The sequence below is a fragment of the Manacus candei genome, unplaced genomic scaffold (genome assembly GCF_025592945.1).
Source record: "Manacus candei isolate 608988 ecotype Guabito, Panama unplaced genomic scaffold, ASM2559294v1 h1tg000010l, whole genome shotgun sequence".
Taxonomy (NCBI): Eukaryota; Metazoa; Chordata; class Aves; order Passeriformes; family Pipridae; genus Manacus; species Manacus candei.
Genome location: NW_026138058.1, coordinates 7,089,960 through 7,104,769, shown reverse-complemented (window position 1 = coordinate 7,104,769; position 14,810 = coordinate 7,089,960). Strand labels below are relative to the sequence as shown.

General features: G+C 45.7%; 2 protein-coding genes across 2 annotated transcripts in view; one reads left to right on the top strand and one right to left on the bottom strand.

The window, feature by feature from the left end:
• Positions 1-5,354, bottom strand: part of IDUA (alpha-L-iduronidase) — a 44,930-nt gene extending 39,576 nt beyond the window's left edge. The window contains exons 1-2 of the mRNA XM_051777564.1: positions 5,124-5,354; positions 1,851-1,991 (exon numbers count right to left, since the gene is read on the bottom strand). Of these exons, the coding sequence (XP_051633524.1) occupies positions 1,851-1,991; positions 5,124-5,248 (266 nt within the window). The 5' untranslated portion in view covers positions 5,249-5,354. The remainder of the gene's footprint in view (positions 1-1,850; positions 1,992-5,123) is intronic.
• Positions 5,247-9,035, top strand: LOC127466565 (translation initiation factor IF-2-like). Its single transcript, XM_051777459.1, has 2 exons — positions 5,247-6,050; positions 8,385-9,035. The coding sequence occupies exons 1-2, from the start codon at positions 5,247-5,249 to the stop codon at positions 8,460-8,462; spliced, it is 882 nt and encodes a 293-aa protein (XP_051633419.1). The 3' UTR covers positions 8,463-9,035.
• Positions 9,036-14,810: the final 5,775 nt, after the last annotated feature.

The window sequence follows — 14,810 nt, the reverse complement described above, 5'->3', positions numbered from 1 at the left end:
AATTCGGCGTCAGGACTGGACCTCTCCTTCTCCTACTTGCATTCCTGCCCGTTGCTTTTTTCAATTCCAATGTTTGCCCGCACGCTCCATGTTCTCTCCCTTTCCAAATCACTGCTGACACTCAGAACACTGGTTGTCCTTCCACAACTCAAATGTCTCCTTGCCTTTGACAAATGCACATTTTTTTTGCAAAATGAAGAGTTTTAAGCCTGGTTCTAAACAGTAGCAAAGTTTCTAATTACCACATGTCAAGGCTGGGCTAAATATCAAGGATAGTGGGTTAGAATCCTACCCTTGAGGAAGTCCCCAGCTTTGCTGGGGACTTCCTGATTGACTGCTAAGTTTCCATGCTCCTAGAATTCTAATTGTGTGAAGGATTGTACCCCACTTTGGAAGATTCAGTGCCTCACTTCCCAAAAAGGCTGAGCAGAATCCATGACAGATGCATTCCTTTCCCTCATTTGGAAAGCCCAATTCAACACATGGCACAGCTAAGACAGGCTGCCAGGAGGGATTCTGGGCTCCGACTGTAGATGTGGCTACTTTCTTTTCGAAGATACTCACAGATTCTTCCTAAGTCAGATGGTTACAGAAACCTGAAAGACCCAAGCCATCTCCCAGGAGAAACTTCTGAGATCCAAGACAGGGACCCCAGCAGTGGTGAGCACTGGTAGTTGCCCTTGCCCCTGGATCACTGCAAGAGTACAAATCCCACAGTCCAATAAGAGAGGGAGACACAGTAGAGGAAAGGGTATTCACTGGAAACTTCCACAGGGAAAGATGAGCGCGAGGAGCTCTGTTACCTGCTATACTCACAGATGGACTAACATACAGAGGCCACTCTGGGCTACAGATACAACACTTATCTGTGTGCAGGGCTTCTCATCACCTTCCCAAAAAATCTACATACACAAGCACACCCGAATAACAAGGAACAAAACTTCTGTTCCTAATACACACTTCGAAACATGCAACTCTTTTGTTCACATCCCTTTTCCACAGTTGCTTCCTCTTGTTTCCTCTCCTTCCCCTTGTTGCTTCCCAAAAATGATAAATTCCCATTGTCCTGCATCGGGATAGCACATGCCACAGTAATGTGGATTGTAAATATGCTCAGCAACAGTCTGAGCCAAGCAAAACTTTAAGAGCTATTACAACTTTTGATGGGGTTTTTATGTTTTGATGGGGTTTTTATGTTTTGTCTTCCCTCACAGACCCTGCTCTAGGCATCTGTATTTGGTTATTTCCACTGGGCATATTGGTATGAGTGCATTTAAACTGAGTTAAAATGGGACTTGAAAGGCAACGAATTCCAACGTTGTCCTCCCAAAGTCTGACATGTATTTCCCAAGAACTAGAAATGCTATCTGTATATGAATCCTTTTGGAAGAGGGTATTAACTGGTATTACCCGAATTCACCATTTCAGTTGTCACTACCTGTCAACTGATGCAGTGCACAGGTGGGTTCAGGATGCAAAAAGTAACTTCCAAGTTAGGTAGAAGGAAGATAGAAATAGTAGTAAAATAGTGGCAGTTTTCATTTGGATCTCTCAGTAAATCAGGCTTGTATCAATCTTCGTGGGACTTTTTTATCTGTATCATGTCTCCTAAATTAAAGGACTAAAAAGTAAGCCATCTTTCTAGTCCCTCAGCTTCTCAACAGAAGCTCCCTCTTTCTCAATCTCATAAAACCTCAAAATAATTCTCATCTGTTGGAACATAACTGACTTCCAAGGAAGCAAAGACATGCCCAGCTTGCAAGTAGACAAAGATAAATATCAAAGTGAGCACCTGTTGGATCTTTTAATTTAAGTTTTCCTAGACTTTGACTTGAGGTGACTTTGCTTACCTAAGAGCAACTAATTCCAGTAACCAGTGAATTCGAACTTGTTCAATGCCACCATGTGGAACAGAAGAAACGTAGGCAAGGTTCAGCTCTTGGTCTTTGCTCAGGTCAAACAGGTCAGCACGGCTGTGAGGTAAAGGAGGGCTTCAGGAAAAGAGGGACAGAAAAGAAACAACACATTGCAACATTAAGTAACAGCACCACTGGGTATGCAAAGATGTCTACGCTAAGTCCCTACACCAACTGCAAGATCCCACTCAGCATGAGCAGCACTGTCTGACATGAGGTGAAAGCAAAACGCAGCTGCAGCTTATTTGGGGCTAACTGGCTATACATGGGGTTTGCCAAAGTGGAACACAGCTTGGGTGTATCTCATTGGCACGCTCACAGGCAAGCGTTACAGGCAGTCATTACTGCACAGACAGCAATCTCAGGCAGCAGTGGCCCTAGGAAACCATACAGTGGCAGTCACCCTGTTTGAGTACCTAATGATAAGGGAGCTCGGTGTCTCTTAGGCTCTGGAATGGAAGTCAGACTTGCTGACGTCTGTAGTATGGAAAATATGGGCTTGACCTTCATGCAATGACATCAATTCATGCTCTGCTGTGGAAGCTACACTTGTCAGAAGCAGAATTAGATGCTCAGAGCCTTCATATTCTTCAGCCATGTTCAACTCAGCCCTAAGTATAAGGAAGCATGGTAACATGTGGCTTGAGGTTCCCATGCTTGATGCTGAAAGCAGCTTAACAGGCTCACAGCTACACAGCCACAATCATGCTAACGTGAGTCTGCTGTCTGCTTATTCCATTGAAATCAACATTACACTGCAGCAAACTTCTGTTGTTCCTATCCCCACCAATAAATAGCTCCAAGATGGAAGTCAGAAACTTAGAATGCTGCACGGTTCACTAGGTTTGGTCACCCTTGGGGACTTTCACTAAGCCTCCTGGTAATGTGTACATTCTGAATGGTAAAGCATTTGTATTACAGGAAGGATAAAACAGCACTGCCCCTAAGGCTTGGTAAAATACTTTCACATGTTTTCACACTGCAGCAAGAGATGACTTGTGCTCTAACTGCACACTGTATATTATCTGTTCAAGTCAAAAAGCAACCCAGTTTATGCTTTGTCTGGTGTGTTCTGTCTCCTATGATGTGTGGACTACACTTGTGCTGACTGCAACTGTGCTGGGAAGAGTCATACTGTCATCCTTTCCTCCTCTGTACCCCTCCACTTATTCATCCCACCACCAAGGACTCTGTGGAATAAACCTGCTACTGCATAACCAATCTGTGCACAAAGGGAAAAAAGCCTGACCCCACCTGAACAAGAACCTGACACAACTGAGATACTGCCTATCTATTACCACACCTCCTGCATCCTTATCCGAAAGTGTGTCTTGACACACAACACATCCTCTTAATAGGGCTTAACACAATTCAGCCTGTATAAGTGAGCCCCCTCTGCAATTTTATCAGCATAAAAGGCACTTAAAAACCATCTCCGTAAGATTGCTTCAAGTCACACAAGGGAGACTGAGAAGTTACTGTCTCTACTCTTACTAAAAATCTATGAGCCATTTGGGTACTTTTAATTGTTCCAGTGGATGACAACAGTGTTAACTACCAGATTATGAAAGAGTGCTCTACTACTATTCTGAAATTCAAACTGGCTTCAGTTCAACAGTGGCAAAGTTGGAAAGTCACAGAGCATTCACATATTTTCGCTCAGTCCGTGCTGAATAAACACTCTGAAACTCAGACTCTGCTAGAGAGAAATCTAGCAGAAACCATAAGACACAAAAGAGAGCTGACAGAATAGTGGGTTTTGTTAGTGGTGATATCAGTATGATATCAGTATCTGTCCTTTCCTTTTCTGAGTGCAAAGTGCCCATCCAAGAGAACCTCAAGCCTTGCTCCCAGGCTTTATCAGCTGCTGATCCACAGCTGTGCCCTTGTCCAGCTGTCTGAAACTGTGACACAGAAAAGAAGCTTTAACAGCTGGAACCCAGTTGTGCCACTGTGTGAGCTTTCAAGGGAGCTTGAGAAATACCACTGTTGGCCAAGTGTTATAACTGAATAGCTGCTGACCCATGGAGAGCCTCTGCTGCTGCTCCTCTGCCTTTCCCTCACATGCCTTTCGTGTTTGCAGCTTTCCAAAGGTTTTCACACAACCAAAATCATGGGTGTAGTTTAAATGAGCTACACATACTATTTTTAAGGCAGGATTTCATTAATGTTTCCTAACACTGCAAGCAAAAATTAAAAGAAAAAAATGAAACAAAAAAAGCAAAAAAAAAAAAATCAGGAAAACTCAAACATCTCTCTTAATCAGAATGTATTTTAGGTCCTGTTCTGTTTTCCCAACAACATGGAAAATTAAAAAAAAAGTTGCAACTTTTGACTTGGGGTACCTTTATGCTTTACACAAAAAGAAAAAGGACACAAATTCCTGTTTTCCAAAGCACATGCTGCTGATTCCATCCCTACTGCAACTCTTTTCCATACATGTGTTATTTAATCCACTGCACGCCTAAACTGAGGAGGTCATAATCCGTTTAGAGTAAGATACAAGCATGGCAGCAGAATGTACCATCTCTTGCTTTCAAGCCTGCTAGAAGCCTGCATGTATCCGACAAAACCTGAAGGCTAACCCTAATCCAGTTAGCTCAGCAAGACTGCGCTTTCTCCAAGAATCAAATCACTACCAGGATACAGGGCAGCAGAGATGACGTTTTTTTCACGGTCCCAGCCATCCCCCTGACTTAGGGCAACCAGACTCGCCAGCCACATCAGGAAGATGGTGCACCTGGAAAGTGTTTGTCAAGAGGAACAAACTCCTAGAAATAGCAGTCTTTTGTCTGATAGTCCCAGAACTATCAGAAGCTTTGCCTGGGCCTATTTAGAGGCCGTGGCAATGGAAACACTGAAAAGTAAAGGAAATGAGTTCAGAGTATCAACATATGCGCTGTGCTGGGGGAAGAGGAAGGTCTTCGCGTGTTCGAGGGGGCAATGAAGCAACTCGGCGAGGGAATGTCGCCCGGGCCTATTTTTTTGGCCAGTTCACACTAACTGGCCACATCCCACATTCTGCTCTACACTGGTGGAGCTAGTGCAGCAGAAGCCGAGCAGCGAGGGGCAGCAAGGCCCCCTGACCCCACGGCAGCAGGCTCGGGAGAGCCTCGGTTCCTCCTGGAAGGCAGAGTCCGCACGCCCGGGGATCGAGAGGGCGGGAGCCCCGGCGGAGGGGCCCGGGGCCAGGCCGTGCGCGCTTACCAGAAGCCGGTGCTCCTCCAAAAGTGCTGCAGGGGCCGCTCGGCCCGCCGGGCATCCACGTACACCTCGTACGCCGGGGAGCCCGCGCCCAGCGGCACCAGCAGCAGCCACAGCAGCGGCCCCATGGCGGCGGGACGGCGGCGGGACGGCGGCGGGGCCCGCCGAGCGCCACCGGCGCCCGCTGCCGACGCGCCAGGGCACGCCCCGGGGCCGAGCGGCGCCCGCCCCCGGAGCCCCGCGGCCTCGCTGCCTGCGGCGCTGCTCGCCGCCCCGCACGGCCGCGGCCGCTGTCCCGGCGCCGCCGGCCCACCGGGACGCTCCCGCCCGGAGGATGCCGCGGGGCGGGCGGGCGGGCGGCGGCGGCGGCTGCGCTTCCCCCGCGCCCCACGCGAGGGCAGCGCTCACCGCCGGCACCGCGCCCGCGGCGAAGGGCGGCGTGGCGGGAGCGGGGCGGCCTCCCTACCCCGGAAGGGCCTGTGGGCGGGATCCAGAGCGTGTCAGCTGCCGGAGGCTGAGCGTGTTTGTTGGTCTCAGAACGGCAGGGAGCAGTGTGCGGCCCCAGCCCTGAAAGCCCGGCCGCGTCCTGGGCCGCATCCAAAGCAGCGTGGCCAGCAGGCCGAGGGAAGGAGTTCTGCCCCTCTGCTCTGCTCTGGTGAGAGCCCAGCTGGAGCTCTGCATCCAGCTCCGGGGCCCTCAGCGCAGGAAGGACATGGACCTGTTGGAGCCAGTCCAAAGGAGGGCCATGAAGTTGATAAGAGGATTGGAGCACCTCCCCTAAGAAGACAGGCTGAGAAAGTTGGGGCTGTTCAGCCTGGAGAAGGGAAGGTTGTGTGGGGACTCATGGCAACCTTCCAGTATCCGAAGGGGCCCCCATCAGGGGGGAAGCCAGAGAGACTCTTCATCAGGAACTGTGTGATAGGACAAGGGGTAAGGGGTACAAACTGAAAGAGGGGAAATTTAGGTTTCATATCAGGAAGAAATTCTTTACTGTGAGGGTGGTGAAACACTGGAACAGTGTTGCCCATGGAGGCTGTGGATGCCCCAACTCTGGAGGTGTTCAAGGCCAGGTTGGATAAGGCCTTGAGCAACCTGGTCTAGTGAGAGGTGTCCCTGCTCATGCCAGGGGGGATTGGGGCTGGGTAATCTTTAAAAGCACCCTTCCAACCCTTAACATTTTATGATTCCATGAAGAGCTTTAAAAGCGCTTAATCATACACAGTCTCTAGCTTGATTTTCTAAACACTTCTTTGTTACCACTTGTACCTGAGGACTGGGTTTTCTGTGGGAAAACCTCTTCCTTGGGATCCCTCTCTTTTACCTATTACTGTGCCTTCAGGAATCTCATCAAGCCTTGCCAACTCAAAGTAAAATGTGGAAGTGAGCCACCCTTCCACATCCACGAATACCACGGCAGCATCTCATTTTGTATCCATTGGTTCTGATTAATTGGGTGGATGGGGTACTCCAGTCTGATTTCCAGTAGAGGCTTTGGATTTAGCAGGGGAAATTGTGAGCCTCTGGAACAATGCCCACACCAGGGAACCTGCAGAGATTAGCCAGGCAAAGAGCGCACATCAGACCTGAAGTTGGGACATAGAAGATAAGGCAAAACTCCTGCCACAGGAGACACACAAAAGTGTGCAACTCTGCATCACCCCCGAGTTTCTCTTCCATGTCTGATAAAGCATCTAATAAGATATTTCAGGGTACTTCCAAAGAACTGCAATTCCTAGCACAAAATCTTATTTTGCTCACCACAGCTGCTCTGGTGCCTCCTGCCAGAGAAAGGAAATGCAGCAGAAAGAGTTACCTGCTCCCTGTGAAGGAGCCCGATATGCCTCTGTTCCCAAAACATCTCAGGGTTGCTGTGGGGTGAACAGCCGGGACCATAAAACTTGCTTTTTCCCAAGCAAGGTAGTCAACAGGACCAACATGTTGCCGGCAGCTTTTGCAGGTCAAATGCCAGGCTACACTGGTGAAATCCAGTGGTCTACTCCACAAGTCTCCCAAGCCTCTTCTTCTGGGGGAAGGGCAAATGCCAGGGTTACCACAGATGACCTCCAGCAAACAGTCTGCCAGGTGTAAAAGTTTGATTCAGAGTAGAACACCTATGTCCAGCTTGCTTTGAGCATAGTTTTAGAGATGGTCAAGCAAAGCCATGACAAAGACCTTAGTCAAAGGGAAGTTCCCCTACTGCCTTTGACTTTGTGCTCATCCAAGGGCTGGGAAGTGTCCAGTGGGAGTTTTTCTGTGGAGCATTTTGCCAGGGAGATTTCCCATAGCTGACACTCCCACCCAAAGTACACTGGGGATTTTACAGCAGCCTCCTCCTGTCTTTCTGCAAAGTCTGAGAACTCTTCCTGTCCTGAGGCATTTCTGAGAAGGCACAAAGGCACAGGGAATGGAGAGCAGCACTGTGCACTGGCCCTTTCCAGTAAGTTGAGGCTGACCTTCCCAGCTATCTGGCCAGTGTAAAATCCTCCAATGTCTCAAGCTAGGCAGAGGAGAGATATAAAATCTGTTACTCCTGAGCTTGAATAATCCCTCTGAGAAAGACTGTGTAAGGCAGTTGGACCCAGCTGCACTCCCTGCAGCATCCCTGCAGATGTTTTGGGAACACAGTCATTCCAGGCTCCTTCAGGAATGTCAGGGAGCAGGTAAATCTTCCTGCTGCATTTGTTTCTCTGTCTGGAGGTAACAAGAAATCTGTGTGTGTACATGCTTTTCTGTACAGATGCCTCCATCGCCTTCAGCACTTAATTGAATTACAAACTTGGCTTCAAAGAACATTACTGGAAATGCCAAGATGGCTTTGTCACATAGCCATCTAATCATGCCACATGGCTGGAACAAGAATTTTGCTATAACATATGGAAAGTGAAGCCTAGGAAATCATCTAGAGCTATCTGGGTAGTTTTTATAACAACTAACTATTATTAATGATGAGGCATTCCAGGGCCTAAAAGAGTCTTTACTTTTTGGAAAACTCCACATTTCCACATGGTAGCAGCTGGTCTTTGGACTCAGCAGCAGATGGACTCATCTGAATAGTCTCAAGTTTCATGTTACATCTAATCCAGTCTAACCAGGACTTCTGCCGAAAGGACTGGTCCTGCTCTTCTTCCCTGCCACTGCTTGCCTGTTGCTGATGTTTCCCATATGTCAGGTCCAACAGCAAGACAACTGGTGCGAGGATAATTCCTCTGGCTGACTGGATGGGAAGCATTTCCTTTGTGGGTCAGTTTGTTTTGTTGTGGACAGGTAAGCTGCAGAGACATGACACCGTGTGGCTCTAGTTCTTGTTACTCTGCAACTGAAGAAGCACAGGAACAGAGGTAGGAGAGAATTAGACTCAACTGGCTGCTGGTAGGCTGGAGATGGCATACTGTGAAATTGTGCTCTGGCTCACGTGTCTCCATAGCTTCCATAGCATGGGCAACCTTGTAAAATCTAACTCTGAAATGATCTTGTTCCTTGCAGAAGTCTAGCAGCTCCGTACACCCATCCCCCTAGTTGCTGCTGCTCGTAATTTTCTGCAATATACTGAAGGTTTCAGACATATGTATTTCACACCAGGACTCGTGTCAGCAACGCAGCATGGATCTTGGTACTGCTTTTGTATGGAGGTCTTGTTTTTAAAGCTCAGCTTATGACGATGTTACAGCTTTTACTCGTGACCTGGTGGGCTTTGTAAGCTCCAGGATTTCCTTCTTCCTCTTCACTAACTCATTTCCACCCTTTGGGATGAGTAGTTGAACTGGATGTGTCCTACAGCTATTTGTTGTCTTTCCCCTCAATGGGACAGTCTTACGCTGCTTCAAGACCTGGAGTACCTCTAGCACTAGGTTTGTGCCAACAGGCTGTGCAGGTTGCAGGCAGACATAATACCTGCTCCCTGGTGGTGATTGCCTGTACTGGAGCTTGCTTTTCCTGCAGTGATCAGCCCTAGATAGAAGTGGGAAGTGATGCAGGAACATGGGTGCACCTCTGAGGCAGCTTAAAAGCTTGAAGGTGCCTGGGGCTTATCATCCTAGAGTTGCATGGTCATCTCTTTGGGATTAGCAAAGGGTGATCAGTTGTATAGGAGACAACAGAGTGCTTTAATCCCCTTTGTGGGTGGGATGTGCTGTTTCCTCTCAAGGGTTTCAGGTTTTTTAGTGCCTGCTGCTTTCCTGGTGTGACACTATAATTTTTTTTCCAACTCCCACTTTTAGTCTAGAGGTACAATTCTAACAAGTTTAAAAGTGTTTTATGGCTTTTGCAGTGGACTTTCTGGACTTCACAGCAAAGGTACAGTTGCACCCTAGGGAGATCAGCTGCTGGTATACAACATAGTCTGGGGAGATGTGAACAGACTCCGTGTGATTAAAATACTTTTCATCCCTTCACAAGGGCTTTCCTCCTCATTTCTTAGTTTACCTAAGATGTGATTAGGAGGTCTTGTTATCACCTTTTCGAATACAATAAATTTAACATGGTATTATGTGAATGCTTGAAATTCTAAACATCATCCATGTGCATATCTCTAATATCCCAAAGCCAGGGATATACATTCAAGGCCAGGATTTGACATCTCCCTGCATTTGTGGTATCTGTCATATTACCCTGGCTCTCACCCAGTCTATAAAGCCTGGGATTACTTGATAAATGCTTTCTCATTTTAACAGGAACATGGACCTCATCACCCCGATGTCACCTCCTAATCCACCTTGATTCAACATAACTCAGGGAGATTGCTTTGCTACAATAAATAAATCTGAAAGATTTTGCTGCCGGTTGTACAGCTCTGGGTTTACTCCACTGTCCCTGAGCAAAGAGGTACACTGTGTCCAAGTGTCAAAGTTTAGCTGGGAACTAATGAAAGCAAACCAGATATTTTAAGAAAACATTGAAAAGAGCCCAAAATGGGGCTCAGGCATCCACCCTACAGTGACCAAGAGCCTGAATTTGCTGAAGAAATTGGCATGCCAAGGACTCAGTGTGATGTCCACCTTCTGTTTAGGGAGAACTTATGTCTTCCCTTAGTCTTAGTTCTCAGAAGGACAATGGTGGGCTAAAGTTAAGGACAGAGAAAAGGGATAGATAGTAGGAATTTAGTGTCCCTGGACAGTCTTATTCTTATTTTCAGGATGTTGATTCTACTGTAGCTGAACTAAAGATAGTAATCTCCTGTATTTAGTTGGACTGTAGAGACTTTAATTAGTCTAACGATAAATTCTGAGCTCCGCATATAACCCGTATTCCCTTTTGTCCACAGCAAAATTTATTTTATAATGTAGGGAGAGAGGTACCAGAAAGACTAGCATTGATGTTACATGGCAGTCACATCTGTTTTGACTGGGGTCATGTAGAGGAGAGGCAGAACTGTATTGCTTAGCTGAGGATGATACCCTGCCTTGCATGCTCCTCACAAACCACCTTATTTCCTCAATTTCCTCTTTGGCTGCATCATCTACCCAGGGCAAAAATTACCCTTTACTTGTGTGGCAGCCCACATAGTCATTTCTTTTTCAATTCATTTAGGTCTTTTGGTGGACTGTGGATTTGCATATATTTGCCTATGGTCAGAGCACGTTCCACCTCTTGCTTTGAAGGAAGGGAGGCTGAGTGTGGAAGAAAGAACAGATTTATCCCTCAAACCTCGACAGTTTTTGGTGCTATCTTTGCTCCTAGAACTGGCATCATTACACTGGGTGGACAGGGCATGGGGAGTTGGTTTCCACGGCTTGCTCTGCCAACAGCTTTCAAAAAGAAGTCAAGGTAGACAATATCCCTCATCCTTCCAGGTGGTTATTTCATCATAGAAGGCTATCAGGTTGGTCAAGCATGATTTACCTTCAGTGAATCCGTACTGACTACTCCTGATCACCTTCTTGTCAACCATGTGGATAGAGATGTTCTCCAAAATGGTGTGCTTCATCACTTTTCCGGAGATTGAGGTGAGGCTGACTGGATGGTAGTTCCCCAGGTCCTTCTTCTTGCTCTTCTTGAACACAGGGGTGACATTTGCTTTCTGCCAGTCCTCAGTCACACCTCCTGACTACTAAGACCTCTCAAAGATCTAGGGTGTAGTTGCAGGAGAAAATCACACTGTCTGCAACTTTCTGATTCCTTATATGCACTGGAGCTGAACAGGAAGGGGAATGAATCTCTCTTATCCTCTATCAGCACCTTTCTCCTACGTGAGTGGGAATAACTGAAGACCAGAGGGGAAACTTTCAAGGTCTGTGGTTCCACAGGGATAGTGCTGTGTACTACCATGCAAAAAAACATTAACCAGTGGACATTTTACAGCACTGAATCGCACTTCATGTTACTAAACAAGTGGAAGTTGAGATCAATCACTGGTAGCTGGGCAAGAGCAAATTCTTAAACTATAGTTACAGTTTCGAGATCCTCCTGGATGCTACAAGATTTGTGCCAGCTTTTGGTTTGCAGCTGATCCAGATGGAAATATTTTTTATTTATATATCTGTTCTTAATGGATCAATTAAATTATCCATTATCATAATGTCATAAAAAACGGAATCCAAGAGACACTTTTTTTTTTTTTTGTGAATTAGAATTAAATTCTCTGTGTCTGGTCTGAAAGCAAGTTTTGGAAATCTGTGATGCTGGTTGTGTTAATATGAAAGATGACTCATGGATGGAACTTGAAATTCAGATTAGATGGCAGTCAACAATTAATAAATACAGGTTTGGAAGCCTGCCCCCAAAACTGAAAGACACAGGATTTATGCATCCACACTTGTTTGTTCCACAGGACGTGGATTGTAACTGGTGTCTTGTGTGGGCTAAGAGAGGCAGAGGCAAAAATAATAATAAATCAGAGAGTCTTCTAGAAAAATGAGAATGGCTACTCTATGAGTCCTTCGGAAAGCTTACATTGGCTCATTTTGTCTAAACAAATCAACCCAGCTGTACTCAGTTAAAACTGTTTCTCCCTTACAGAGCTATTTGTCACTTTGACACCAAGTATAACCTTAATTTCCGTATTAGACCTCCTGTGGCTATCACATGAGCTTGTGAGTCATTAGAAACTCTTCCAGTTAGGAACCATGTCAGTAACTGACAAGATAAGTACTCTCACAGCACTGTGCTTGTGACGCAAATAAACAAAACTAAGGGCTTTGGGCCACTATCCATTTCAAAACAAGGAATAAAGATGTGTTCCTCTTTCATATGGTCTTCTCAATCTAATTGCTCATAACCAGTCAAGAAACCAAACTTTAAAAATAACTTCTCTATCTTTCATTCTACCACTGCTACAGCAAACCTGCGGTTTGTCTCTAATCCTTTTTATATCTATCTCATATATGCCCTAATTAATGTTTAATTCCTTACTAAAATCTTCCATTAAGGATTCACTTTATTTCTGGGAGGCACAGGGCCATCACAACTAACATGTATCATTTGTTTGACAGTTTTATGGTTCAGTTGGAACAATTTGCAGAGCTGTCCATCAGTATCTTCCCTGTAGCTTTGTAGCCTTTCTATTTTAGTCAGGAACTGCAGAAGAGAGCAGAGTAACAGGCCACTAAGTGATACTTAGAAACTGAAGGAATGAAGTTCAGAAGGGCCACTGGAAATGCTTTGCCTAATGATTTATTAAGTTGTTCCACTTGTTTGCAAAGGTTTAATACTAGTGCATTAGAGGAGGAGATCTGCTTCAGAGAAATCTCCTCAGCAGGGCAGAACTTGCAGTATTTTTGTTTCATGGGTTTACACAGTTCTCGCCATCAAGAAGTAGCACTGTCACTTCTCTGAAGCTGTGTAAGGGATGACAAACACCTCTGCTGTCTTAGCATGGCCCTGACAGTGCACTGTGGAAGGCTGATAAAAGCCTTTCTGCACTCTTAGTTTTTGGGCATTATCTGGTTAAGGCACCAGCAGGGAGAAAGGAAGAGATGTCAACAACTTCAGCTGTTGGGCAGCTTTGCTGGCACATTGCCTTGCAAGACCAGAACAAGTCTGTGGCCTTGGCCCTCCAGAGTTGGACAGTCTCAAGCTGTCTGCAAAATGGCTATGTGTCTCCTCCCTGTTTCCTTCTCTTTGGGTGCTTGCATATCACTCTTTGGCATATACCCTCCCCTGCACCACCTGTCTTAGCAGACCTCGTAGCAGACCTCGTATCTTGAGAGGTTTACCTGCGGTCACAGTTGTACACAAGCCATATATAAATGGTGACAGTTTGTGATAATGTTCACATTTCATTGCCATTCCAAATGATAATGCAGAATATTCATGCCAGCATTTCATACAGCTTCTCCAGGAAGCCCATCCTTCTGCAAGAGCAATGACCAGTCCCAAGGCAACAGCCTCTTGCCAGCTGCTTCACCATTTTATACAGTAATGGCAGGAGGAGTCTGCTAAAACACACACGGCATTCCTGTTAAAAGCTTGGGGTTTGCACCCCAGCCTTATTGTCATGCTTAGCCTGATGCATAATGAGAGAAACAAGTAATCCTGGAAACTCTGCACGGTGGTGCCCAGTATAGAGTGAGGTGGACTTGTTGCATGGCTTGAAAGTTTGTTGCTATGCTTGCCCACGGATTTCCATCTAAGAAGGTGTAGGTTACAATTGTGGGTAGGTAATTCATGGGAAGACTTCTCAGGCAAAGTTTTCTCATTTCCAAGTGGAGAACTGGGTGTGCTTAAGTTAACTGAGTACTCTTTTTCAAGGAACAGAACTCTTAAAATAATGCGTGTTAAAACGGGCAAATTTTGAAGTTCAGACAACATATTAAAACAGAGCACAAGGTCATTCAAGGTTTGCAGCTGCTTCCTGCATTGACGATGGAAATTCTTTTGCCCAGTTAGAATTCTCAGTTTTACCTCCTTCTGAAAATGAACTGGTGAACTCATTGAACTGTAGCATAACTACTTTCTTCCAGAGTCCAAAGCAGATTTAGCAGCTCAAAAGATATGAGCGTTGCACAGCCATTTGGGATTTTATGGGTGCTTGCTTCTGTACCATTACATGCTGTGATGCACCTAATCTGGACAGGACAGGATCATCAGGGGGTTTAGATTAACACAGTGTGTCAATTTCAAGCATGCTTTACACTTGCTCTATTAGGGCCTTCCCTACCTAACATGATTAGTAAAAATGTATCTGCATGCACAGGCACAAACACACAGATACATATTCCCATTTTCAGGGAAATCAGCTCTCAATGTCTTGCCAATCAGCTGTTGCTGTCTGTAAACAGGTCTCCTTAGAGTGACATCGTGTATTATCCTTTTTCTACATGGTACTTGAACTTTTCTTCATGGGGCTTATTCTGCTGCTCCCAGATTTCCATCTTACTTCTTACAGTTTCCCTCTGGCCAAAGGGGTGAGAAAGGATGATTTTCTGGGGGAAAAGGATGTGCAAAGGAACAACACTGAAATCTATGTTTTCCAAACCATATCTTCTTCTCTGGCTTGTATTTTGCCAACTTCAACCATACTGATAAGAATTTCTTCACAGTGGAATTTTTAGGTTGAAGGTGGAAGGATGAAACAAACTATAGAAACAAGAGAAACAAAATAGGACTTGGAAATCTCTTTGCTGGCTTTTTATGTAAGAAGTTACAAAGTATTCAGTGGGTTCAGGTTATCACAGCAGTAAAATCTAGAGATGTTTATCAGGCTGGCTTTGAATTTTAATGGTTTACCTTCTCAGAATTAAGCATTTTCTGTTT